Source organism: Chelonia mydas, chromosome 5 (assembly GCF_015237465.2).
Source record: "Chelonia mydas isolate rCheMyd1 chromosome 5, rCheMyd1.pri.v2, whole genome shotgun sequence".
In the NCBI taxonomy this organism is placed as follows: Eukaryota; Metazoa; Chordata; order Testudines; family Cheloniidae; genus Chelonia; species Chelonia mydas.
In genome coordinates this window covers 44,129,707-44,157,298 of record NC_051245.2, presented here as the reverse complement: position 1 = coordinate 44,157,298, position 27,592 = coordinate 44,129,707, and the positions used below count along the sequence as shown (strand labels likewise).

The following is a 27,592-nucleotide window of genomic DNA, read 5'->3' as shown; positions in this document are numbered from 1 at the left end:
CCCATCTCTCTCTCCTTCCCTTCCCTCCCTCGGGATAGTCTGCCACGTGCATCATGCTCAGGGATTCCCTTAGTAACTACAGGTCATCTCTACATATTAAGACTCCTGGACTAATAGAGAAAATTACATCAGCTCGTTGAAATTTTCTGCCAGGTTTTCTGGTTACGTGATCCTCTCTCCCCCGTTTACTCTTTTTTCAATATCTTCACCTATTTCCAAGTAATTCATAACAAGATCCAAACAGGAGATCAATATCTTTCCCCAGTACAGTATAAACCACTTAAAGTGGACTAATGATAGAAGGGAGAGATAAGAGGTATGCGTGCCACAGCTCTCTTTGCTTGGGCAAATAGATCAACAAAGCATTACTATTGAGCTATTTAGGGTCAGCCATGCTTTGAGAAAGATGAGGAGCCCTAGTGAGAGATCGCAGGGTCCAGGGTGTGTGGACCTCCACACCTTTGGCAAGGATGCACTGTACACTCCCCCAACACATATTCAGATCCTTAGCCAGTAGAGAGTGAGATAAAACTTTCACATACCATGCAGGGCCAAACACAATCAAGTCCTTAATCTTTAGCTGACATGGGCTAATAAGTGTGAAAACAAAAATCAAAACTACTTAAAGTTATAATTTTAACAGTGATCTCTCTTCTTCCGTGTTTTTTAATAGAGACTAAAATCAGCAAGTTACCTGAATTAATGGAAAGATAGGCTTTCAAAAGGCCGGACATTGCCTGACAATTACCAAATCCAGAAAAGATAAATTCACCTTGTAATTACAACTTCTTTATATTATGCTGGGACTCTGATCCAAGCCATTATCAATGATTCACAATTTTTTTTTTAAATTTGTACCAATATTTTTGCTAAGAGGGATGAATGGATTGCTAAATCTCAGAGCAGTCTCTTATTTAATACTTGAAAAGGACCTTTAAATAAAACCAGAGTTTATAGAGTCACTGGGATTTTTTCCAAAAGAAATAGTTGTCATTGAAAAGTGATTTACATAACCTTCATGCTCTTTCTGATCAGGAGATAATACGTAGTTCATAACAACCACAGAGGAGATCCATTAGAACAAAAGTCAGAGACTGGCAAAAAACACTTGTGTATGAAATCAGAAGGGAGTGAGAGTATCTACTAGTATTTCCAATAGTGAGTGTTAGAGTTATCACACCATTGTAACTGCCCAAGAAATCCCGATTGTATTCAGCAGCTTCACAGGTTCTCATAAAAATGGTAACAGGATCATTCTCCTGTTGCTTCCATTAAAATAGATCCAGAGTTTTGCACATCACAGCTGCTGTTCTCATTTAAACCATTTTACTGTCTTCTCAGGGTTTGAAACACCTACTCATATGGCATTATTAAATGAAAGAGTTGCTCCCCAATGGTGCAAAATCAGAGGTAATATTTTTCCATTCACAGGCTCTGCAGACTACTGTGAATCTACCGGAGTCTGTTTTTTGCACTACAATATCAGAAGTGGTGGGTGGAGAAGGAGGACAGAACATCTTAAATATTACGGAATTAATACTAACTTGACAAAAATTAAGTAGAATAATAGTTTAGGTGGTAAAGGTGGCCTTTTACCTCTACAAACCACCCTGCCTAGTCACCACATATACCATACTTTTGCCAGAAGCTAGGAATGGGCAACAGGGGATGGATCATTTGATGATTTCCTATCCTGTTCATTCTCTCTGGGGCACCTGGCATTGGCCACTGTCTAAGACCCAGTGTCGCCGTTCCTGTGTTCTTACTTCTGGAATGTTTGGCAGATCCAGTTCTATCTGATTAATGTCTAAATCTTGAACAGTAGGAAAAATGCAGCTCAGGATTTACGGGCTTGATCCAAAACCCACTGAAGTCTGTGGAAGTCTTTCTATGGACTTCAGTGAGCTCTGGATCAGGCTGTTGAGGCATCAGCAGTAATGTGCAGGGAGCCTACACCATATCAGCTATGAATCACTTGATCATCAGATATAAAAGGAAGTAATTAAATATCTAAAAGCATATAAAATGTTGTAGATAAAGCAACTATGTATTCAAATGCTTTACAACATTAAATAAAAAAAACCTCGAAGAAATTACATAAAGACAGACACATTTTTGCACACAACACACAGATAACTGCATCCTAATTCCCTATTGGCATACCTAGCTGTCCAGTCTGCATCAACAAATTGGAAGGTTTATTACTGCAATTATGAAAATTTGGTCATTAGCTTCCAATTAAAAATGGACAAACAAATTAAATTTAGTTTGCTTTTGACTCATGCAATCATGTATAGACATTATAGTCCATATAGGTCTCTATTTAGGATTTATAAAATTGCATCTATTACATTCATTTGTGGGAGCACGTTATTTTAAAAACCAAAAAAATCAATGAGCATTAACTAAAAAGATTCTCAACCCCTGAAATTAAAAACAAAATTAAACACCAATACATCCTGTCCTGAGTCTGATAGGCAAAAGCCTAAGAAGACAGCTGAGTTACACACCATCCCCTGAAGGCTAACAGATGTGGAGTCCCTTGAATCAATAGGGAAAACAAATTTGAGTAATTTTTTCCTGCACTGCACCAACCTCAGAAGCTGAAATCTAAAAACTGTTTGTTCAAAAACACCAGCTGTTCTCCTCTGCAGTAATGAGCAACAAGGAGAAAGAGGGGCAGTCTCGCAGATAGCAGGGACCCAAACCACATGATATTTTACAGAGCCATAATCAACACTTGAACTGTACCCAGCAGCAAACAGGAAGCTAATGCAATCTAGGGTGCACAGATGTAACATGATCCCTATAGTTAGACCCATATGAGCCACTATATTCTGAAGCCAGTATAGCGTGTATATGTTCAAATGTAGCCTCATGCAGTGCAAACAGGAGTATTTCAATCTGCAGGTGACAAAGACCTAGATGAGAGAAAAACAGTCAGTGTCAAGATAAATGCCTCCTGGGATATTCAGAACTTGGGATATAAGAGCACCCCCTACATTGTGATTTTATTGGCAAAGGGTGTGCAGAGACCAACCCCTGCCATGAAGTTGCTTCCTTCATCAACACCTTGTTCTTCTTTGCAACATGTCTGAATGAACATGTATTCAATTCAGTATCTCTGCTGGTCACTGAGAAAGCCACACATATTGCATCCTCTGGGCAAGAAGGAAAGACGGAACTGCATACCTTCAGACGTAGAATTGTGTAGAACTCACACAATGACAGCACCACAACCCAAATCACTTCACTATCTCCTCCAGTCGCCTAATATATCATATATTTTGAATAAGAACTGTGCCAGAACAGAACCCAAAATAGGAGATCATACATCAAAAACTGTGCACAGTTGCAGGCACCACACTGCAGACAGGATATTAAAGAAATGAAAAAGGTAAAGGAGAATGCAACAAGAATAATGAAGAGTTATAAGCAGGGATGGGAAAAGGTCTGGAGGTTCTGCTATCATCTGATATATCCAACAAGAGGAAATGAAGTGAAGCTAAGAGAACACCAAGAGTTCACGAGGAATTGATTTACACAGTGGATACTTAACATGAAGACTAAAAAAAGAACACAGTTGTGTTATCAAGAATTGTATTAGCAAGATCCATTAGATGGTCACCTTGACCACTTGTTTATTGTCCTCCTTCTCCTAACCTTCATCTCTCTGTTGCATCTTTCAACTGAGGGTAAATTTTTCATAAATGGTTTAGGCAGTTTGGGGCGTAGGTTGACATGGCAAGTCAAGGAAGTCTTAGGCTCTAAAATGCCTAAGTCACTTTTCAAAATGGCATTTACAAGCCTAAATTGCATAGGTGCTTTTAAAATTTTTACTCTGTAAGCTCTTTGGGTTAATAAAACAAACAACAACAATAAATGGATGTCCAAAGACAGCAGTGGAGACTGCGGTCAAGAACGCATTGTTAGAGCTACATAAGCACTTGCAGGAAAAAATGACAGGCTACAAATTAGTCAAACAGGTGGCTAGACTCATGGCCTCCTTTTCTCCCAAAACTTCACTTTTACTATTTATATGTAAGGGGATTAGAACAGTGGATGTTCATATTCTACCTATGATCAGCAATATGAACAACAAGGTGAGAGCCTTACCCTCAATGTGCAAGCAGATGACTGGGAGCCTTTTTGGTTCATGTTCAACAGTAAGAGAATGAGACGAATAATCAAATCCAGCTCTCCTGCATTACAGGAATGAACATGGGCACGAGGCTGTCCACCAAACTCTCTTGTGCAATAAAAGTAGCTTCCTGGTTTTATTAAAACACCACAAGATGGCAAAAGACAGATCAAGTTAGATCTGAATCATGATATGCTAGATTACTATACTTGTGTATTATGACATGTAGAGGGGCTTGATGTATTATCTTGATACTAATCTGATACAACAAACAGTAGTCTAGTATTTAATCATCTGATACCCATTTCACATAATTTTGTGAGAGCATTAAATCACTGATTATATGCTCATTTACATGACAAAAGTTAGCAAAAATAAAAGTAAATAAAGCAAGATTGTTTTGGGAGGCTATTTATATTTTTTTAGTTCTGATTCAAACACATTGTGTACTGTTAGAAGCTATTTTTCCATGACAGGGCATGTGCATTGCAGTAAATATGTTCCTTTTTCAGAGAGCCAAATTAAAAACGGTTTCTGAAGTTTGGGTAAATTATCCTCACCCCTATTATGCACTTTATTATTTTATTTCACCTTGACTACAAAAACAAGTGCCTGATCTTGCATGATGTTGAAGTGACTTCAGCAGGATTTATGGGTGTTTGCCAGAGGTACTCAGCTACTTGAAGAAACAGGCACTAACCCAGAAAACAAAAGTAGTTGCATTTTATTTGGCGATATCCAAAATAAGGAACACTGTTTTATTTAACGTTTTGGAGAACTGTACATGAGCACTTGACACACAAAGCAATACTTTCTTATCTAATTATGAAAATAGACTTTTAGTCTGGTACCTGATTGGCCTATTGCAAAGTTTTGTTTTACCATTGAAGACATCACTAATAAAAAACTCCCAATCATTCCAAAACAGAAAGAACTGTAACTGCAAAAAAGGTTAAAAAAAAAAGACAAAAATTCTACTGTTATGAAATGTGTAAGTTTCATAACAGAAATTACACGCACCAGTAGGGTCTTTGGATTTTATTAGGCACCTGATTCCATGCACTACAATATAATGTTGAGCTAATTTCATGCTCTTAAATACCCAAGACAGTAACTGGCTAATAAAAACTTTGGAAAAATGAGATTTGTATAAACACAGTAACTATCAATTGGACTATAAATGGATTAACAAGCAAAAAGGTGAAAAAAAGATGGAGACACAGATGTACTGAAACACAAACACTTATACCAAGAGTAAATTTACTTATGTGATTAGCTACCCAGAAATCAGTGCTCATGTGAGTAAGTTTTAGCAAGTAAGAGGCTACCCAATACTAATTTATGTCTCACTGCACAATTTAATGCATACTGTAGTGGAGTTAATCCTGCTAAGAATCAGAATATTATACATGCATAAACAGATGCTGTCTAATCCATATGCAACTGTAATAAGAATTAGACCTTTCTGAAGTGTTTCTTGGACTTTGACATGGAGCATATCCTATTCAAATCTTTTTGATCATTATAATTGTGTCTGAAATGTTGTGCATTTAGTATTTGTCACAAGAATCCTTTGTTTGTCAGGAGACGCTGTCGTTATGCAAGGGACTTGTAAAAGCAGATAATTTTGCTCTTTTTATGTCTCAGTTCAGAGATCTCCTTTTGAAGTAAACAGCTCTTTTCTAAGATTGGGCTGGAAAATTAAATATTTTTGAAGCAATGTAATAATCAGCACAATGCTGAATATTTCACCCATTTAGTCACTGCACAATAAAGCATGCAAAAATGTACGTGTGGGTGGGCGGCAAGGAAGAGGACAAGCTGGGGTGGAAGATCTGTCCACTCTGCTAGAAAAAGGCAAAGTAATGGATCTAGGGGGTTATTAAGTGAGAGAGATAAGGTACGAACTCATGAAAGATGAAATAATTCAGTGTTTAAAGTGCTCTCCAACCCCATTTCTAATGTGTTTCACTCTGGACCAGAGGTGAAAGTAAGTTGGTATGCCCCGGTACGGCGTACCGGCAAAAGCTGGTGCACCATACTGGGGCAGCCCAGCTTCCACAGGGGGCAATTTAAAGGGCCTGAGGCTCCCAGCAGTGGCTGGAGCCCCAGGCCCTTTAAATTGCCTCCAGAGCCCCGCTGCTGGAGCCCCGGGGTAGCGGCTATGGGGCTCTGGCAGCTATTTAAAGGGCTCGGTGCTCCCCTGCTTCTACCGCCCCAGCCCTTTAAATAGCCGCTGGAGCCCCACCGTTGCTACTCCAGGGCTCCGGGGGGTATTTAAAGGACAGGGGTGGTAGAAGCAGGGGAGCCGCAGGCCCTTTAAGTAGCCCCCAGAGCCCTGGGGTAGTGGGGGCTCCAGGGGCTATTTAAAGGGCTGGGGCTCCAGCTGCCTCTGCCGCCCCAGTCCTTTAAATAGCTGCTGGAGCCCTGCTGCTTCCCCAGGGCTCTGGCGGCTAATTGAAGGACCGGGGCAGTAGAAGCAGGGGAGCTCTTGTCCCTTTAAATAGCCCCCAGAGCCCCGGGCTGCTGCTGCTACCCTGGTGGGGGAGGGGGCAGGAGGAGGAGGAGAAGCGGGGGGGCAATTACCTTACAGGGTGGGCTGGGGCTGGCTCTGACCCCCTCAGCCCCGCCTCTTCTGCCCTAGGCCCTGCCCCTTCCGAGCTGGCCCCAGCGTATCGGTAAGTTGCTCGACTTACTTTCACCCCTGCTCTGGACTGTAAAGAGATTGCAATAAATATATAGATACAAACACTCACTTGAGAAGTAGAACAAATTTTATTGCAACAAGACTAAATGAGTCACTCACAACTGGTGCTCCTTAGCTTCCTGGTGCTGGGGTCTTCATTCCATGCAAGGTTCAGAAGAACTGTTTTCTACTCTGAACCTTCTTTGGTCATTAACTTTGGGTAATGACCAAAAGGACGAGATCACGGATACAAGCGGTGGAAATGAAGTTTCTCCGCAGGGTGGCTGGGCTTATGCTCTGAAACAGGGTGAGGAACTCTGCTATTCGGGAGAGCCCCAGAGTAGAGCCGCTATTCCTCCGGATTGAGAGGAGCCAGCTGAGGTGGTTTGGGCAGCTGGTAAGCATACCCCCTGGGAGGCTTCCTTTGGAACTCTACTGAGCACGGCCTACTGGGAAGCCCCGAGGCCGACCCAGGACATGCTGGAGGGATTATATCTCCCAGCTGGCCTGGGAACACTGTGGGATACCCCAGGAAGAGCTGGAACCTGCTGCCGCCATGACCCTCACCAGGAAAAACGGCATAAAGGAAAAAGAAGAACCTCCACCTTCTTTGGACTGAGCTTCTCTGACTGTCCAATAGTTTACTCTAGGAGTTCTCAAACTTCATTGCACCCTGACCCCCTTCTGACAACAAAAATTACTACATGACCTCAGGAGGGGGGACTGAAGTCTGAGCCCACCCAAGCCTTGCCACCCCAAGTGTGTGTGTGGCGGGGTAGGGGGGGGTTTCAAAGCCAGAGCCCCACTGTTCTTGGCGTGGGTGGGAGGGGAAGCCAAATCCCAAGGGCTTCAGCCCCAAGTGGGGGGGCCTGCTAACTGAGCCCTCCCCCCACACTCAGGGCCCAAGCCTTTGGGCTTCAGTCCTGGGCAGTGGGGCTCGGGCTTCAGTCCTGGGCCCCAGCAAGGCAAATGCCAGCCCTTGGTGACCCAATTAAATGGGGTCATGACCCAATTTGGAGTCCTGACCCACAGTTTGAGAACCACTGGTTTACTCAATAAAGGGAGAAGTCCCCCAGGCAAACTGAAGGACCAGTCCTCTCCCCACACCCTCACTAGCCTATACATTTCCCTCCTTTTTTCTTCTCACGTCTGCTTTTTCTGCTCTCACTCACCCATTCACCATACTTTCTAGAGTGATGCTACTGTCTGCCAGATGGCAATCCAAATGAATAGTTCCCTCCAGTGACCCAGTTTGGAACTGGACCTCCTATTTCACCTTTCCTTTTAACAAAACACTTGATTTACATTGTTTTAAACATGCTTCTAGAACATGAATCATTATATACATAAAGAGCCCAAATATCGCCTCATTCTTCCATAGCCCTACATATGCTCTCAATTAGAGCTCTCTCTCTCACTTTCTCTTTTTCTCTCTCTGGTAAGATACATTCTGACATTGTCTCCCAGCTACATTGACCCCCATTAATTTTTTTTTTTTTTTTTTGGGTATAAAACACATCAAATGCTGGGCTCTCGAGAGTAATGGCATGGTGAGAATGGATCCTCTTCTGTATATTACGTACTTCAGTTAGCCTATTGTTTTTGGATGGCTAGTGCAATATTTAACAACACAGGCACAAGGATTGGAGTATCTCAGCTGTGTGAAACAGGACTGTTCTAGGTAAGTAACTTAAATTCCCACAAAAAATACAAATGTAAAAAGAGAGCAAATGCGTTAACCCATTTTTTGTCTTTTGAACAATTCCTGGGCAATTGTGTTCAGAAAAAATTAAGGGCTCACTTCCCTCCTCCTTAGAGCCTCTAGTTGATTCCAGGAGGGATGTAAACCTTGAGGGAGGAGAAAACATAAAACAAAAACTTTAAAAAACACCAGTTTTTCAGCCAGCCTCTAATTTTGTGCTTACAAATTTAAATGCTCAAAGATAGGTGTTTGCTTGCACAAGTCAGGTGGCTAGAGACATAATTACCTAATTTGTACACGTAAATATAGGTTTGTGCATGTGTGTGTGCGCGTGCACTCACAATTCTGCAGAAGTTGAAGTCACTTCTGAAAATGTTCAGAGGAGTGTGTGCATGTGTGCTAATATTAAGGACTCCGTGCTTTGTTGACTCTGAACTTCTTAATTGTCTTCTGAAATTTAACTCTTAACTATGTGTGTGTTTTCTAGAGACACTAGCCCATTAAGCAGTGAATTTACAGCACTCTGAGCACCAGAGAAGTTGTTGTCCATTTTATGTTAGATCCATATGTGAATTTTTTTTTTAAATTACTGCAGAAAGGAAAAAAAGACAGCAATTATTTCCAGAAATACTTTCTTTGCAACCACATGAATCAGTAAACTGTGGAAAATGTAGGCTCCCTGTTGATGCACACACATGCAAGCATCTTCTAAAGGACCAAATACAAACAATGCATCCACAATTATAAGTTGCTACTAGTCATCAATCTGAGAAAACCAAGGCTTCATCCTCCTTCACTGAATGACACGGTATGGGGAATTGCTGAAATCTACTGGGAACTTTACAATATATATTTTGTGAGTGTGTGTGTGTGTGTGTGTGTGTGTGTGTGTGTGTTACAGTCTCAGTGTGTGTGTGTGTGTGTGTTACAGTCTCATAGAGGCTCTTGGTGGTTTAGACATGTAACTTTTGATAGCCTAAGAAACAGGCCCAAACCAAAATCCTGGATTCTACCAAACCTCTTAAAGAATGTAAGATCATTTTGGCAGTTGAAAAGTTTCACACAGCCCTGTCATTTGAACTTTACAGGCATTTATTGTACACATACATCACAGTTCTGTACACAGCCAAAGCTAGCACTTCCATTAAGGCAACAAACTGAATTAACACTGGAGTGCCATTTTACTTGAATTTCCTTGGGTAGTTTAGCTTTTGGATTACGCACTGACAATCTTTACAGTAACATGAGATTTTTCCTGCCGTGTGAGCAGAAGAAAACATATGTTAATTAAATGGACACAAGTTTTGTCTAATGTCAGCTCCAGACTAAAACTGTGAAAACTTCAGAAGTGCCAAGTATTGCATTTTTCATTTCTATAAGAATACGAATATTAATCTGATCTCTTCCAAGCTCCTCAAAGGACCTGAATACATGTAATACATGTAGTAATACAATTTATCCCATCACTGAAATCTTCAACCACTCAGATGACCTCACTCAACATAAACACTTATCTGTGAGACAAAAGCAAGATTAAGTTTCCAAAGAAAATTAAAAATTAAAGGACAGTGGGAGCAACCAACATTTGCAGATCTGAGAGATTTGATACCATGTGCGCTTTTGACTATTACAGTGTCTTCTACTTATAATTTGAGAAACTGAACTCCTTTTTCATGTCTCATTTGTTTATTATTTTCACAGCACTATTGCTGGGTGTGCTTGGTGCCTCCCAATAAAGGTATACAAGACAGGGTGAGGGATTCTGTCCTCTGCTACAGCTCTTTTATGCTGTGGCAGTGTAAAGCGGCTGTTAAAGCCTCAGATCTGGCCAGAGAAGAATTTCCCCTGGCCCAGGCTTTGCAGAAGGTAACTTTATGCTGGCCTACAAAGATCCTGACACAAGCCTGGGAACAGGGACACACAGCAGGCAGAACAAGCATGTGAGTGATGCAAGGGGACAGATAGCACTGCAGGAATTGTGGGCTGCACTGCCATTCATAGAAAGCTGGAGACAGGCATCTGAAACTTAGGGAGCACCCATCACGTTCTCAGAATTATGATGGTGGCCCAGAATTGGGTATACACAACGTTGGCTTAATGCTACCTTAGCCCACGGTGTCCTGGCCGTTGGGCTGCAAGTTGTGCATTGTGCCTCTGAGATGAGCAGCACAAAGTCGCAAGCAAGATCCCTAAAGAAAAGAGGGAACTAATTAAACAAAAGGGAAGAAAAGAATATGGGACGCAAGGAAAGACAAAGACAGTATCAGTACACATTAACTAAGCAAAGGCTAGAGCACAACATGATGGAGAAAAAACAAACAAAAACCAGCTTTTTTAAACAGATGAAATAGAGCAGGATATTTTCAAAAACTCAAATGGCCATTAGGTGCTTAACTCCCATTGAAAGTCAGTAGGAGTTGGGCACTTATCTCCTATTTGTGCTCTGGAAAATGTTCCCACAAATGAATGAGCAGGAGACTTAACCTAGGGGAATTATTCTTTCTTCTTTAATGGGGATGATTTCAGAATCCTAAGCAGAGAGTATAGTTTTTTTTTTTTTAATATATAGCAATAATTACAAACCTAAACAATAGACAAATATGTGATGTATAAATGTTTAACCTGTCATTCCTTGAAATATAGGCTTTGTAACACCTCTACAATATATTTCCTTCTGCCTGAAGTGAATATGGAACTCTTATTTCTGCAACTAGGGTACATTTTTATTAAGGGAGTTTTTGCGAAGGGAGGGAAAATAGGCATCAAAATGTCAGCTGTAGAAAAAACAGTTGTTAAAAAAAATATCATTGTATATTTAATGAGAATTAAATAAAAATTGGCTGTATAACAAAGCCTGCACTTTCTTCCAGCTTCAGCTATCAGTTTGAGGCCAATTCCTAGTTCCACTGAAGTCAATATCAAGACTCCCGTTGACGTCAGTGAGATCAGCCTTTGGCCCCTACTGCATGTCTTGAAATATTTTCTTATGATAAACTTTACGTTTGCCCTGTATAACTCATTTACAATTGAGTCCATTGAAAACCTATCCTTTCTGAAATAAAATCTATAAGGAAATCCAGAGACACAAGAAAGTGCTTTACAATGGAAAAAGTTAGTTTTAAATTAAAAACTTCTAGTGTCAGAGTTTAATAACTGAATGACATTTTGCGATTATAGCCATTCTGATATTATATACAGTACCACTATTTAAACAGTTTAAAATGTAAAAATAGCATCTAGTTTGTGATTAATTTGTTTTACATAGATATTAATGTATATATATTTTAAAATTTATAAAAAGCAGACTAATAAATTACTTCTAGCTAAGAGATTTTTTCTTCCTATAAGATGCTACAGGAAAACTCCTAATAAAACTAAAGATAAAAGTTCTATGGTAACTTTGGATTATAAAATATTTACCTAATGTTCTCTCTATGTAAGAGAATAAACAATCATCAGCATGACAGCAAAATAGGTTCTTCATGGTTACTGCTTCCAAAAGAGCCACAGTTTAAAGAACAATAGAGCCTGTGTGGACAGTCTAAACTTCATAACACACCAATCTCTTCCCTATGTATCACAAACATTTCCCAAAAATTGGTCACCCAAGATACAATGTCCAAAAAGTTGTATATATTCTGGAAGGTTTAAGGTACTAAGTCCATCTGGACTAGAATAGATCTGTGCCATCTACAATACTGCTATTCTCTACAGAAACGCAGATAAAAATATTTATAATTTTTATTCTTCTGCTAAATCACTTAAAACCTACAGTTTTTCTGTTAATGCTGGTAAAAAATTATTTCCAGAATGTTTCCATTCATTCGTTCAAGATTTCAATAGTTGTTTGCCAGCAATGGTTTTCCCATTCCATTTACAGCTGTATGAAAATTCTCTGCTCCTCTCTTTTCCGATACATTTCTTTAAAACATTTTTGCATGTTTCATTGGGAGTGCAGATGACTTCTCATCCCAGATGAAAGTTGAAAACTCATTAGAACCCCCAGCCCACTATAATATACTCTTTTGTAAATGCAATGGCTCTCAGGCTAGCAAAGTTTGTGTGTATTTTTTATTAATAGTCATTTTTTATTCCATGATATATGAAACAATTATTTCCCCTGAAGGAGGAGGAAGCTGAAATGTCAAGGGCTCTTCTTGGCTCCTCTAAGGCAATGAATTATTAAAGAAATAAGATATTTTTGCTACTTCATTGAGGAAAGACATTTTCTGACCTTTTTACTACTTTATGGTGATAATGAATTTTCTGCAAAACTCTGAGGTTTTCGGTTACTTTATTAAAATAAGACTATTTGAGGAACAGCATGACCTTGACCTTTGAAGAATTAATGGAATACTGATTCTGAAGGAACCGATCAGGCTCTCTGCTCATTATCCAGACTATAATTTCTTACTGTCATGTTGATAACACATAGCTGTGTGCTATACAATGAAGTCAAACTATTTTACCTCATTTACTTGAACTACAACTCTGGATACTTAGACTCAAATCCCACTATTCATCACTCTTTCATGGTGATTATAGTTGTTACACCATGCTGTTTTGAGTCTAGATGAAAGATTTGGAATAGAAGATTAACAGCACCAGCCTGGTCTACTACAGGCTGTGAGTTCTCTGAAGCTTAACTTCAAGGGGCATATCAACATATAAAAAACATTCAGTTTTTTTCAAATTATTCTGCTCCCCAAATTTTTTTCCCCATTGATTACATCTTTGAAAATAGAATAATAAACATAGATGGTGAAGTCCTGGCCCTGCTGATGTCAACAGAAAATCTCCCACGGACTTCAATGGGGAGAGGATTTCACTCAGGGTATTACATTTTACCTGGCACAATTTAAAACACTAGAAAAAAAAACTAGTTTTTATACATTGAGATATGTATAAAAGTATAAAATGTTACAGTATATACTGGCAATAAAGAAGTGTGTGGTCTAGTGGTATATGCCCAGAACCAGAAGCTAAGAACTCCTATCACAGCTCGGGCATTGTGGTCTTGGGCAAGTTACTTACCCTCTCTACCTCCATTTCCTCACTTCGGAAACAGGGATAACATTCATTTATCTCCCAGGTGAACTGTAAGGGTTAATGTTTATGAACCATTCTGAAGATGCAAATCACTATGTAAATGCTTAGTATTATTAAAAGGAAAGACGCTGCTAGCCATAAATGACAAATGGTGAAGTGGAACTACAAGGAAAAAAAGAATGGGATCTTGGTGACCACAGGAATGATGGACAACAGAGGTGCTAGAACAATTTATATAGCAGGGGTGCTGAGAGCCATTGAACCACACTACAAATCCTGTATAGGATGGAAACAACTTCAGCCAGGGGGTGCTGCAGTTTCAGTACCTCTGGCGGACAATGGCTCAAACGAAGACGCTGGGGACAGGTAAGGCAATGCCTTGTAACAAATGATAGATCGTTTAGTTTCGTGGTATTTCGGTAAGAATAGGGAAACACAGGCTAGCTGACAAGCATTTGGTGCATTTTACTTTTCCAAACAAACAGATATTTGTTTGGAACCAGGAATAAGGGTGTCAAGTTGAAGTGGGGGAGGTTTAGGTTGGATGTTAGAAAAAAAAATTTCACTAGGAGGGTGGTGAAGCACCGGAAGGGGTTACCTACGGAGATGGTGGAATCTCCTTCCTTAGAGGTTTTAAGGTCAGGCTTGACAAAGCACTGGCTGGGATGATTTAGTTGGGGATCGGTTCTGCTTTGAGCAGGGGGTTGGACTAGATGACTTCCTGAGATCCCTTCAAACCCTGATATTCTATGATTCTATGTTCTGGGAAGCACAGAGAATGGAACTGGTTTTTTGTTTTTTATTTATTCTGGATCATTTCCCCATTTCAAACAGTCAACTAAAGCAGCTGATTACACTAAAATAATGGCTTTTGTTCATATTTTGATTCTTTGAAAGGTGGATGCCAAGTATCAATCTGGCATAGAAATTAAGTGTCTTTATCCTAGTCAAAGCACGCAGATTGCTCATCCACACACATACCTGTTGCACACACAAGCGGCTACTGAGTGACTACATTAATAGGGGGTTGTGTCCCCACCCCACCCCCATTTATTATTTGCAAAACTCGTGATCATCAGGAATAGAACATGCAGAAATCAATCCTGTTCTGTAATGACTCATAGAATCTTCTGTCACCCAGCCATAGTAAGTAAAAACTGGGGCCTAAAGGAGTCTACAATGTCCCTTAATCAAGATGAATTTTTTTGGTATTCGGATAGATATATTATATAATGCTAGAGCCATTCTAATGCAATTCATTATGAATTAATGTCCATGTATACAGTATTACCAGAAATGAAGTGGTTTCTCCTTCATAATAGACTTTATGAGCATTCTGCTTCCACCTCTTACCCCCATAGAGCAGACCTAACCTCTTAGTATGCAACCATTTATTTTGGCAATTAATAGTGTAATGTATGAGGTAATGCCTTTTTTCAAATGGCAAGGAGAATAATGTAAATTTTGATTAATTTTGCCCAGAGCGAGTAAGAGCTTGAAGAAAAGTTACAAATGGTTTTATAACTCTGAATTTCCCAGTCTTGGATTTCTGCCTTTAAGCATGTTTTTTCTCCAAAAAAACTGAGTACAATTAGCAGGCCTACAGTTTTATTATGCCTTTGAAGTTTTAGTTTATGGTAAGCCTGGAATTTTAAACGAAGGTGAAAGTTTCTTCAATATAAAAACCCCACCCATCAACATTTTTTTTTTTTTTTGGATACAAACCCTATCTTTTAAATTCACTGGATGAAAACAAATTTCAAGTTGCTTATCCAAGAAGAGGAGAAAGTGATTCCCTGAAAATAATTTACAAGATTTTGTAAAACTCCGCATTTCAATAATGAATTAGCTAGTCAGATTAAGAGATAATACAGAGGGTACTGACAGATTCCAATTGACAACTCTGAATTAAAGGGTACATTTTCTTCCACTGTGTCATTTAATTCTGATTCTGTGGGATATAGAATTTCAGTGCTTCTTGAAGACAGGCCATCTAGCGATGACTCTGTGGAAAGGAATATGTTTGGTTTAGCAGTTAGGGGAATTTAGACTCAAATACAGTTGGTTTTTAATTCAGCTGAATCACCAAAACTTGATGAAATGCCATAAGGCTGTTTAAAAGAAAGCAGATCTTTCACAAAGAGCGAGCTGACGTCACCCTCCCAGCTGCCAAACCATCAACAATTTGGAAAGCTATTTTTTAAAGGGATGAAGCAAAATTTAAAAATAATGTGTAAGATAGATTTTCTGCAATTTCCTTTCAAGACACAAGTGCTGTTAATTTAAAGAACCTTTAAAGGTATTTTCTGCACCTTATTTGGTCTCTCAATAACATTTATATTACAGAGGAATGTGTACTGTTTAAATTCAATATAGTATTGCTTCTGCTGTTTGCAATTTTGTTGAGTTATTTAAAAAAATCTCAAGTGAATTTTCAAATGGAACTGTTCTAACTGAAAAAAAGATGTGGAAGGACTAGACATTTTGTTTTAATCTTCTGCTTTTATGTGCTTGTGAAGGACATGAGACTGCTCTGTACTAATTTATGAATACAGTATTGTGACCTAATTATTGGAATGTTTATTGTAGGACTACACAGGGTTAAATCAACAGGGCTGTAGGGAAACAAACAGGAAAATGAAACAATGGCTCGGGATAAGCCACCCTTCACAAACACTTGGGGATTGTTACCAAGAAAACTGGCCTGGAGCATGCTGGCTTGACTTCCCAGTGGAGCTCAATGAACTGGTTTGGGCAGCAGGATGCAAGCCTAGGGGAAACTGAGACAAAGGGTCTGCAGCTGGATAAAAGTGATTCGCTCTCAAGGAAAGGCAGGTCAGTTATTTGGGAGAGACAGCAAAGGGAGGCCTGCCTACAGTCTCTGACAAATGATGGCAAGCCTCTAGGTAAGATAGTCTGTATGCAAGCCTATGTATTGTTTTAAAATATTTTTCTCTTATGTTATGCTTTATTCCTACAGTTAACCCTCTTAAATCAAGGTATTGTTTAATGTTTTCTCATCACTGTGTTTACCACTGGTTATAAGCTCCCCAAGGGAAGAACAGCAGGTGCTGAACCTGTTTGGACCTGCTGGAGTAACCACAGTGGATCCAGGGCATACTGTAACCCAAAGACCAGTCTGCGTGTGGGAAAATCTCAGGATATCACTCCAGGAGAGGTAAAGGTATAAGGCCTATTCCCTGTGGGGGGGTGCACTCAGAGAGACCAGACAAGAGGAAGCCCTGTAATCGTGACAGTAGTCAATATTTTGAATCTTTACCCTAGTTTTCTGTTGAACTAATTTGCTATAAGCAATTGAGTGACAACTATATCAGTAATGTCTGGTGTGTGCATTTCTACTAGAAAAAACTACTGTGCTGGTGTAAAAAAAATTGGAGACAAGAGGGCAAAGCTCAGAGACAGTTCTTCTATTTCAGCCAAAAGTCACAAAATGCAGAATCAGAAACATGCACAATAGGAGAACCTCATGAGCTGCATTTTCAGAGATATGTAATATCTGTTTTTGTGTGCATAGAGAGCTATATACCCCACGATCTATTAAAGAAAAAAAAACATATACTAAAAGAATTAATACATTACATGCTTAAACACCCAAAAAATCAGGAAATACCAACATTAGGAAAGCATATGTAACCATAACTCCACCTCTGGTGTGTGCATGCATTACAGTATAGTACATTTTTTAAAGTACCTCATCACATTTCTCAAATAAATTATGTAGAAAAATTTGCATGACATGTAGCATCGTCTCCAAATAGATACTATTCTTGATGTGCCAGAAAATACTGGTCCCATGGCAAGTCAAATATTCCAAAGACCAAAGAGATGTATGATCACTTAACAATTACACTGACTTTTCAAACTATTAGGAGTTCACAGAGTATGGCTGCATGTCTTTAAATCCTAAGAAAAGTAATTGATCTTAAATGACATATCACAATGTGTAGATTCTGCAAAACACTAAGGCCCAGATCCACAAAGGGAGTAAGGCGCCTAACTACTTTTGAAGATCTGGACCTAACTGCATGAGTATGGGTTTGCAGGATAAAGCCATAATTAAGAACAGAACAAAGAAAAGAAGACTGGAGGCTGGTGTCACTGAAGGACAGAGCTAAGGTTGTTCAACAGCCTGTCAGAGACCAAGTAGCTGGGTTGGCTTCAGTCTATGTAAGGAAAAAGAAGTTGAATTTAATAGTCCCTTGGGGAAAGGGACCAGAAAACACCCCCTTCCCAGCTACCTATAAATTAAGTACAATCAATATAAGGCTCTGACCCCCCCAACTATGCAAGCTTCACTAGCCAGCTCTGAATCAGAGCTTCCCCAGCTATCTCCATCCTCCTGAGGGGGCTGTTTTTATACTGTTTCCTGTGCCTTAGGTTCCCGTTTGTTAACCTGCTGCACCTGTGCTTGCAGCAGAGCTTGGGTACTCTGGCTCTTCCAGTCAATAGTAACAAAGTAATCACTGACAGTAGCTCTTATATAAGTGTACATATTTGCCCTTTTCCTAATCTTTTGGGTAGAACAGAGCGAAAGCAAAAGAAAGCAAGCCACAGCAATTAACGCATCACATCATGTACACTCACACACTCATATCACACAAAACTAGACCATCCAGAACAGGAAAGAACTAAATCTGTACGCAAAAAATAATTCAAGCAGCCTCTTAAAAATAGAGACTGACCATCCTGTCACACAGTTTTAAACACTGATCCTTAACATGTTTAGATGAACTCAATCTCATGGATTACTAAAAAAGTAAATCCACTTATTCATGTCTGAACATCAGTGACATCATAGCAGAATTTTCAGAAGCCCTCACAGTCCATCACTAACTTCAAGCACTCAGCTGCTGACCTTCCAGTGATCTGCCACATACCATCCATCCATCTCCTTATTAGTTATCCCCTACAACAATGACCCTTCACCATTTCTTCCATAATAACTTTCTCAAGGTGATTTCCAAAGTACACAAGTTTGCATAGGTTAATTTCCAACATCAGGGTCTGCTTCTCTCCAATAATATTTCTAACATCAGCATGAGTCTTCTTTTCCGCCCAGGAAATATGGAAGAGTCTTTGTCGGCACCATACTTCAAAAGCTTCAGTTTTCTTCTTGTCAGCATTAACTTCCCACAGGTTACTAAGGTCTGTTTTTTTCAGATAATTACAACATTCCCATAGCATTTATTATTTCTATTTATAAGTATTCTTAACCTTCACTCCAGTTTAATGTAGGGTTTTTTTTGGTCCAGAAACATATATACATTAAACACTCGCACCAGCCCTCCCAATTCTCGTTGAACTCCTGGAAAGTACTGAGGCCAATAAGAAGACATATTTAATCAATATGTATTTTAAACATCCTGTACAAGCATTTTCTATTCTGCAGTGTTCTCTCCCTCATGGTGTACTGAAACAGTTTTCAGCATCTAAAGAGGCCTTGTGAGTGCAAGTTATTTCAGCTAAGGTTCACAATCTTAGTTCAATATTTGTTCCATACCAGTAATCTAGTAAGAATGTACATGTTTTATTAAAATTTTTTTTTGGCTTCGTGCCGCCTCTTTTCCTGGTTAACAATCATAACTGTGGAAGACATGTTGATCATGAGATCTATATTTTCTGGTGGCTGGAAAAAAAGCCAGCCAATTCAACTGTTAAGTACAGATTCTGCTGCCAGACCCCCAAATAATATGTAGAGTTTATTCCACATTTTGTACAGTCACAGTGTAGAACAGAAGACAAAAATCTGTCCCTCAACTTCCTCTCCTTAGCTTTTCTATTTCAATGTCTATACCTTGGGAGCATGGTAAGAAGAATGGGTCAGGAAGATGATTTTAGCAGCAGTGTTTTGAATGGACCTAGAGAGGAGCAACATAAATTTCAGGAAGGCAAACATAAGGTGCCACAGTAATAAAGAAAGGGATGAAGTGGCTAGAAGGGAAAGGAATCTCAGAAGCGTTGTCTCAGCGAAGGCAAGTTCTGAACACAGCATGGATGTACAGTGTGTAGACAAAGAAAAGGAAATCAAGAATGACACCCCGTTTATGGTCTAGGATGGTCATGCAGTTCAAACTAAATGGAAGGATAAACAAAAACAGATCTGTGACTAGGGTTTATTATTTCAAATGTGGTCTTGGAATGCATCAGGTAAGGTATTTCCAGTAGAGATAAGGAGGTGTTAGTACCGTTATACAAGGCACTGGTGAGACCTCATCTGGAATATTGTGTGCAGTTCTGGTCTCCCATGTTTAAGAAAGATGAATTCAAACTGGAACAGGTAAAGAGAAGGGCTACTAGGATGATCAGAGGAATGGAAAACCTGTCTTATGAAAGGAGATTCAAAGAGCTTGGCTTGTTTAGCCTAACCAAAAGAAGGCTGAGGGGAGATATGGTTGCTCTCTATAAATATATCAGAGGGATAAACACCACAGAGGGAGAGGAATTATTTAAGCTCAGTACCAATGTAGACACAAGAACAAATGGATATAAACTGGCCGTCAGGAAGTTTAGACTTGAAATTAGACAAAGGTTTCTAACCATCAGAGGAGTGAAGTTCTGGAACAGTCTTCCAAGGGGAGCAGTGGGGGCAAAAGACATATCTGATTTCAAGACTAAGATTAACAGGGATACGATATGATGGGATAGCCTAATTTTGGCAATTAACTGATCTTCAGCTATTAGTGGTAGATATGCCCAATAGCCTGTGATGGGATGTTACATGGGGTGGGATCTGAGTTACTAAAGAGACTTCTTTGCTGGGTGTCTGGCTGGTGAGTCTTGCCCACATGTTCAGGGTTTAGCTGATCGCCATATTTGGGATCGGGAAGGAATTTTCCTCCAGGGCAGATTGGCAGAGACCCTGGGGGGTTTTCGCCTTCCTCTGCAGTGTGGGGCAAGGGTCACTTGCTGGAGGATTCTCTGCACCTTGAAGTCTTTAAGCCATGATTTGAGGACTTCAGTAGCTCAGACATAGGTTAGAGGTTTGTTACAGGAGTGGACGGATGAGATTCTGTGGCCTGTGTTGTGCAGGAGGTCAGACTAGACAATTATAATGATCTCTTCTGACCTTAAAGTCTATGATTCTATGTAGTCAACAGGGTTGGAGAAAGGAGAGAAGATAAAAAGGTCAGCTTTTGCCATGGTAAGTTTAGGTTTATTCTAAGGGTATGTCTTCACTACCCGCCAGATCGGGGGGCAGTGATCGGTCCAGTGGGGATCAATTTATCACATCTAGTCTAGATGTGATAAATCGATCCCTGAGCGCTTTCCTGTCAACTCCTGTACTCCAGCGCTGGGAGAGGCGCAGGCAGAGTCGATGGGGGAGCGGCAGCAGTCGACTCACTGCAGTGAAGACACCACGGTAAGTCGATCTAAGTATGTTGACTTCAGCTACGTTATTCACATAGCTGAAGTTGCGTAACTTAGACTGATTTCCCCCCTCACCCCAAAAGTGTAGACCAGGGCTTAGTCTTGTGCACTGCCACCCTTTACTCACATTATGTATTCAAAACATAGCTGCCAAAATCAGTGTTCTGGCCTATCCTTCTAACCATGTCACCCCTTTTTGGAAAATGAAAAAGAAAGGAAACTTAAGGAGAGATGTACACATCTCAGTCTAAATATATTTATGTTTATTAACACAGACTTATAAAAACTCAATATATATAATTTTATGACATTACGGGAGAATGTTACTACATTATCACTGTCAAAACTAGAACCACTAAGCAGATAATGAACTTGTCTTGCAAAGCACACAGCTCCTTCAATTTGCAATTAAGGTAAGAAAAGTTGTGGGCGTTCAGTACCATGCAAAAAATTAGACCAAATATGATTAGGCCCAATCCTTGTCACCACGTCTGCTTAAGGCTGTAATATAAATTAATATGCTCCGTTGTATCAGACAAAAATGTTTCTCATGCATTAGCTGAAGAAATGATGATCTGAAGCAGAAAGGTTTTGACACCCATAAGGCACCTGAGAAAACACTTATAATACTTACCAATACTGATAAGAGCTAGCAGCTGTATAGCTACTTACTCTAAACAACCCTTTTGAGAATTAAAATTTAAGTTAGGGAAAAAGCTGAAGGGTTACATACAGTATTTAAGGCTTAGTCCTGTCTTTTCCTGTACATACGTGCAATTGGTGCTGGATGGCCAAATGGGTGGTGTAATCTGACTTGCCAAGGTGATGGGCATTGAGGGGAAAAAAAATAGAGAAGCCACATGTAGTAAATAAGGGCATCTGGGTAAGTATTTATGTATTTAGATTTCTTTTTAATGTGCCTGAAGAACAAGACATATAAAATTTCAAATTGGCTCAATAGCCATTTTAAGGATCATTCACGTCTCACTAACCAATACAATAGCTCCCCTTAATTTAACACCGCAGAGAGATCCTGAATAAATACGACAGGCCTTGCAATTAGCATTAAACCTCAGCCGTCCCGGGCACTGTCGAACCAATGTGGAGAGTGAGTTCCTGAGCCTAGGACTCTACACTGAAAGCTTCTTGCCTCCAGATTTATATCTGGAATCTGTTAGGTTGGGCACCTCAGCTGAGTTCAACCACTGCAGTACCACACAAGGAGAGAGATACTCTCTAAACTATGTCTCTGTAACAACATACCAGGGCACAACAACCTACAAGGACTGCCTGCAGGGCTGTAACAGCCTACAGAGCATTCCGTAGAGGGAAACTGGCATGGCCAAACCTTAATCCGACCAGTATGTATGCTATCATCACAGCAGGGAGCAGTGACCAGCCAAGATGAGATCATGTGCTCCTGCTTAGAGGAGAAGCAACACAGAGCCAGATGTACATTGTAGCAGCCTATCCTAAGCCATTCCCATCCACCTACTACAGGATGACTTGTGCCAGGCTCACAGGTTACATGCCACTGTCTCCACTGCACTGGCTTTCTTCAGTCAGTGTTTAGCTCTTAATGTATTACTACATATCTTAATTTAACACAAAAACTTCAAAATCTCTGGAAGAGTCATTTTCCAATGAAAATCTCCATGAGCAATCCCCATTTTAAAGAGCTCCTTGTCCTTACCAAATGCTGAATTATAAAAGAGAAAGCATTTAGAGAGCAGCATGACTTGCTAACAATGGCTCAAACTCATGTTAATATGGCACAAAAGAAGCCACAAGGCTTGGAAGTCAGCCTATACAAACTAAAGTTTTCCACTTGCAAGGTCAATAATACAATCTTCTTATAGATAGAAGAACACAGGACATGAGGATGTTAGGAGACAACTCCTAATCTTGAGTGCAGGAGGCACTTTGGTCCTACTGTGCACCTGAAGCACATGGTTTTCTCTCAGCAACCCCACAGCCTGCAGTACATTAGTCTTTGCATAGAAGTGCTTCAGAACACTGGGAAATGAAGAGCACAGTCCAGCAATGATTTAGGGTGTAGTTAACAGTGCACTAAAGTTGCGATTATTGCAACTCCATTTTAAGGCAGTGACTTACTTGCAAATGGAAGGCATCCTAAGTATCTCCTTTCTTCACCTACAAAAAGGTAAACTTTTCTTAAGGGAAAAAAAGCACGCATTAGACAGATATCAAACTATGTGTCTATATAATATGACTAGCAATGAATCGCATACTCACATGGAGAAGTGTCCACAAACATAGGATCTATGTTATGAAGCAGCTCCTTTCTCGGAGAAGGGCTTCCTTCACTAGAACAGAGTTCATTGGGAAACATTAATTTCCTTCTAGAGCCCACTACAAATCTGCATGTGCTATTTTAATACTTCCTTTTGTTATATGTATAGGAAACAATTGTGTCCATTAACTATTATGAACTTTTAATTTGAAGGTCACCTATTGATCCAGTAGCTATAATATTTTAGCCCAATCCTACAACTCCACACCCAGGTGAGCAGTCCCAATGAAGTCAGTGGGGGCTACTCATGTGCATAAGGGAGGCAGGATTGGACCTCTACATATTAAGCAAACGTTACACTGAAAACCACCAACGTTCCTTAAAAGGTCCATGGTCTATAAAAAGCATCATGCAAGCCAGTTAGAAGTCATTTGTTTTCATTAGGAAATTAAAATAAAAACATTCATTATACCACAAAAATTTTAATGATATAATAGTGAACTTCAAAGAGAACCATTCAGAAAATATCTAGATTTTATTTTATTTTAAGCAACAGCATATAAGACAAGTAAAAATCTCTGACCTGAAACATTTATCCTCTAGAATACAAAACACAGGTAAGATAACACTCAGTGGAAATCTTAAAGGAAGATGTTAAAACCATATCAAATTTTATTTTGGGAGGAAATATTTTATAATTCAATATCAGTAATACCTAATTATAGAATTAATATTTCCCCTCTTGATATCATCTTTAGAAGCCAAACATTCTGAGTAAAAGTGAAAATTATAAATTACTGGTGGGACTGATTCAGAAAGTAAAGGGTATTTATTTGTATTACTTAAATCACACAGCACTTTTCAGCCAATATACAACCAGAGTCCAATGCCAAAAATTCAGTGTGAAAAAACTGCCATATGGGAAAGTTTCCCCCACAATGCATTAAAAATGTTAGGGTTTTAATTTCTCGTTAACATCACAAGCTGCATGCCAGACTGAGCCTTATGTAACAGGTTTGCATTTTAGGTCCTTCATTAGATTCTGAACTGATTCTGGATGCTCAGGTTGCAGCTGTGGCTAACAGTGCTTTTCTCCATCTGTTCCTGGCAAGAAGAGTGAGACCTCTCCTTTCAGGTGCAGCCCTCATTACACTTATCCACACCTTTCTCACCTTGAAACTGGATTCGTTTGAATATGCGCGTGTCAAGGTTCCTCCCCCACTCTGAACGCTAGGGTACAGATGTGGGGACCTGCATGAAAACCTCCTAAGCTTATCTTTACCAGCTTAGGTCAAAACTTCCCCAAGGTACAAAATATTCCACTCTTTGTCCTTGGATTGGCTGCTACCACCAAACAAATACTGGTTACTGGGGAAGAGCTGTTTGGAAATGTCTTTCCCCCCAAATACTTCCCAAAACCTTGCACCCCACTTCCTGGACAAGGTTTGGTAAAAAGCCTCACCAATTTGCCTAGGTGACTACAGACCCAGACCCTTGGATCTTAAGAACAATGAACAATCCTCCCAACACTTGCACCCCCCTCCTTTCCTGGGAAATGTTGGATAAAAAGCCTCACCAATTTGCATAGGTGACCACAGACCCAAACCCTTGGATCTGAGAACAATGAAAAAGCATTCAGTTTTCTTACAAGAAGACTTTTAATAGAAATAGAAGTAAATAGGAGTAAAGAAATCCCCTCTGTAAAATCAGGATAGCAGATACCTTACAGGGTAATTAGATTCAAAACATAGAGAATCCCTCTAGGCAAAAACTTAAGTTACAAAAAAGATACACAGACAGAAATAGTTATTCTATTCAGCACAATTCTTTTCTCAGCCATTTAAAGAAATCATAATCTAACACGTACCTAGCTAGATTACTTACTAAAAGTTCTAAGGCTTCATTCCTGGTCTATCCCCAGCAAAGGCAGCATATAGACAGACACACAGACCCTTTGTTTCTCTCCCTCCTCCCAGCTTTTGAAAGTATCTTGTCTCCTGATTGGTCATTTTGGTCAGGTGCCAGCGAGGTTACCTTTAGCTTCTTAACCCTTTACAGGTGAGAGGAGTTTTCCTCTGGCCAGGAGGGATTTTAAAGGGGTTTACCCTTCCCTTTATATTTATGACAGCGCTACATACGGACGCAATTTGAAGACTATCCAGAACCTGCAATTAGGCCAGACTGCAGCTCTTAAATGCCCACTTGTTAAATGATGTGTTAAACAGAGTGAGAGCCTCTTAAACCAGTGCTCTGTAATATGTACCAGCTGCCAGTAAATTTATGGGGTGGAGCTTAAGGTGTTGGGATTTATCTATAAAGCTCTGAGTGGTTTAGGATCTTATTGTCTGTGAGTCTGCCTTCCTTCCTGTGCAATGGCTCCACTGCTATAATGAATAATAGTGCTTGAGCTAGATAGCCCCTGGCTTAAAAGGTAGGCAACTGCTTACAGGCCATTTTCTACAAAGGGTTCCACTCACCACCTTTTGGCCCAACAAAGCTTAAAATTGTTATTCTTCCAGCCACCCTACTAAGCCCATCTGTTTTACCTTTTGGCCATTTGGGAAGGGGGTGGGTTGATAGATTCTAGAGATGAAAGTCCAGAGGGGATCATTCAGTCTGACCTCCTGATGACACACTGTATAATTTTGGTGGCTCTTTTTGCACTCCCTCCCATTTTTCAACATCCTTTTTAATATGTGGACACCAGAACTGTACAAAGTATTCCAGTCTCATTCTCAGCACTGCTATATGCAGAGGTAATATCACCTCCCTACTCCGACTCACTACTCCCCATTTATACATCAGTGGATTGCATTAGCCCTTTATTCCATAGCATCACACGGAGAACTTTCCTTGAACTGACTATCCACAATGACGCCTAAATTAATTTTCATAGTCATTATTCTCCAGGATATAGTCCCCCACATTGTAAATATGGCATGCATTCCTTCTTCCTTGATGTATAAAACTTTTCATTTAGCTGTATTAAAAACACATTTTGTTTGACGGGGCACAGGTTACCAAGCAATCCAGATAGCGTTGTATGACTGCCCTGTCTTCATTATTAACTACGATTCTATTAACCTTTGTATCATGTGCAAATTTTAGTAGCAGTGACTTTAAATTTACTTTCAGATAGTTGATGAAAATGTTTAATAGTGTTGGGGCTAGAACCAATCCTTGCCAAACCCCACAAGAAATGCCACAGTTCCATGATGATTCCCCATTGACAACTGCTTATTTGAGATCTGTCAGTTAACTAGTTCTTAATCCATTTAACCTATGCTCTATTGTTTTGCATAGTGCTAATTTTTAAAATTAGAATATTTTGTAGTCCTAAGTCAACTGCCTTACAAAAATCTAATTATATTACATCTACCTTTATCAGCCAAATGAATAATCTCGTCAAAGAATGAAAGCAGGTTTGTTTGACAAGACCTATTTTTCATAAAATCATGCTAATTGGAATGAATTATATTCCTATCCTTTAATTCTTTATTAATTGAATTCAGTGTCAGCTTTTCCATGATTTTGCCCAGGACTGATGTCAGGCTAACAGGCCTGTAGTTACAGGATCATCCTGTTTACCCTTTTTAAAATATTAGCACAACATTTGTATTCTTCCCATTTTCTGGAATTTCCCTGGTATTTAAGGGATATCAAAAATTAACATCAGTGTGTCAGAGATCTCCTAAGACAATTATTTTAGGACTCTTTGGTGCAAGTTATCGTGGCCTGTTGATTTAAAATTTTTTATCCCTAGTAGATGTCTGACATGCTCCTAAGTTACTAATGGACTACTAGAAGATACTTCTTCATCCCCATATGATACAAGTACATCATCCTGGTACTTCCCAAATACAGAAGTATTTATTGAACACTTCTGCCCTTTCTGTATCATTAAAAATTTTACCATCTCGATCTAGAAATTAACCTATACCATTGCTTGGATTTCTTTTTTTTCTAATATACTTCAACTCCTTATTATTCTTAACTAGGCCAGCCATGGATTTTTCCTGATGTCCTTAGCTTCTCTTTATCAGTTTTCTACACTTCCTAACTTTTGATTCATATCAATTGCTACCTATTTTCTCCTTTTGCCAATCGTTATATATTGCTTTTTTAATATCTAATTGATGCCCTCACTTTGCCATTGAACCAAGATGAGTTTTTAGCCATTTTCTTTAGCATCCTTCTTGACTGTGGAATTGTGGCTATTAGAACATCTAATAAATTATTCTTAAAGAACTCCTAATTTTCATTCATATTTTTCTATCTAATTTTTTTCTCCCACTGAATTTTGCTCATAATTTTCCTTAGTTTTGGGAAATTAGCCTTTTTGAAGCACTACAACTACATATTACTAGTTGG

General features: G+C 39.5%; 1 protein-coding gene across 6 annotated transcripts in view; it reads right to left on the bottom strand.

Moving 5' to 3' along the window:
- The window catches only part of ARSB (arylsulfatase B), a 96,842-nt gene that overhangs the window by 7,835 nt on the left and 61,415 nt on the right, over window positions 1-27,592 (bottom strand). For 3 of the 6 annotated variants that reach the window (XR_005225965.1, XM_043546797.1, XM_037902957.2), the window contains 2 exons: window positions 23,224-23,294; window positions 23,083-23,121 (listed from right to left, as the gene is read on the bottom strand). Coding sequence is in view for 4 of the 6 variants with exons in the window: in XM_043546797.1 (XP_043402732.1) it covers window positions 23,083-23,121; window positions 23,224-23,294 (110 nt within the window). In the remaining 2 variants the exon portion in view is untranslated. Of the gene's footprint in view, window positions 1-23,082; window positions 23,142-23,223; window positions 23,295-27,592 lie in introns of those variants that run through there. The other 3 variants (XR_005225966.2, XM_037902958.2, XM_037902959.2) reach the window with 2 other exon arrangements.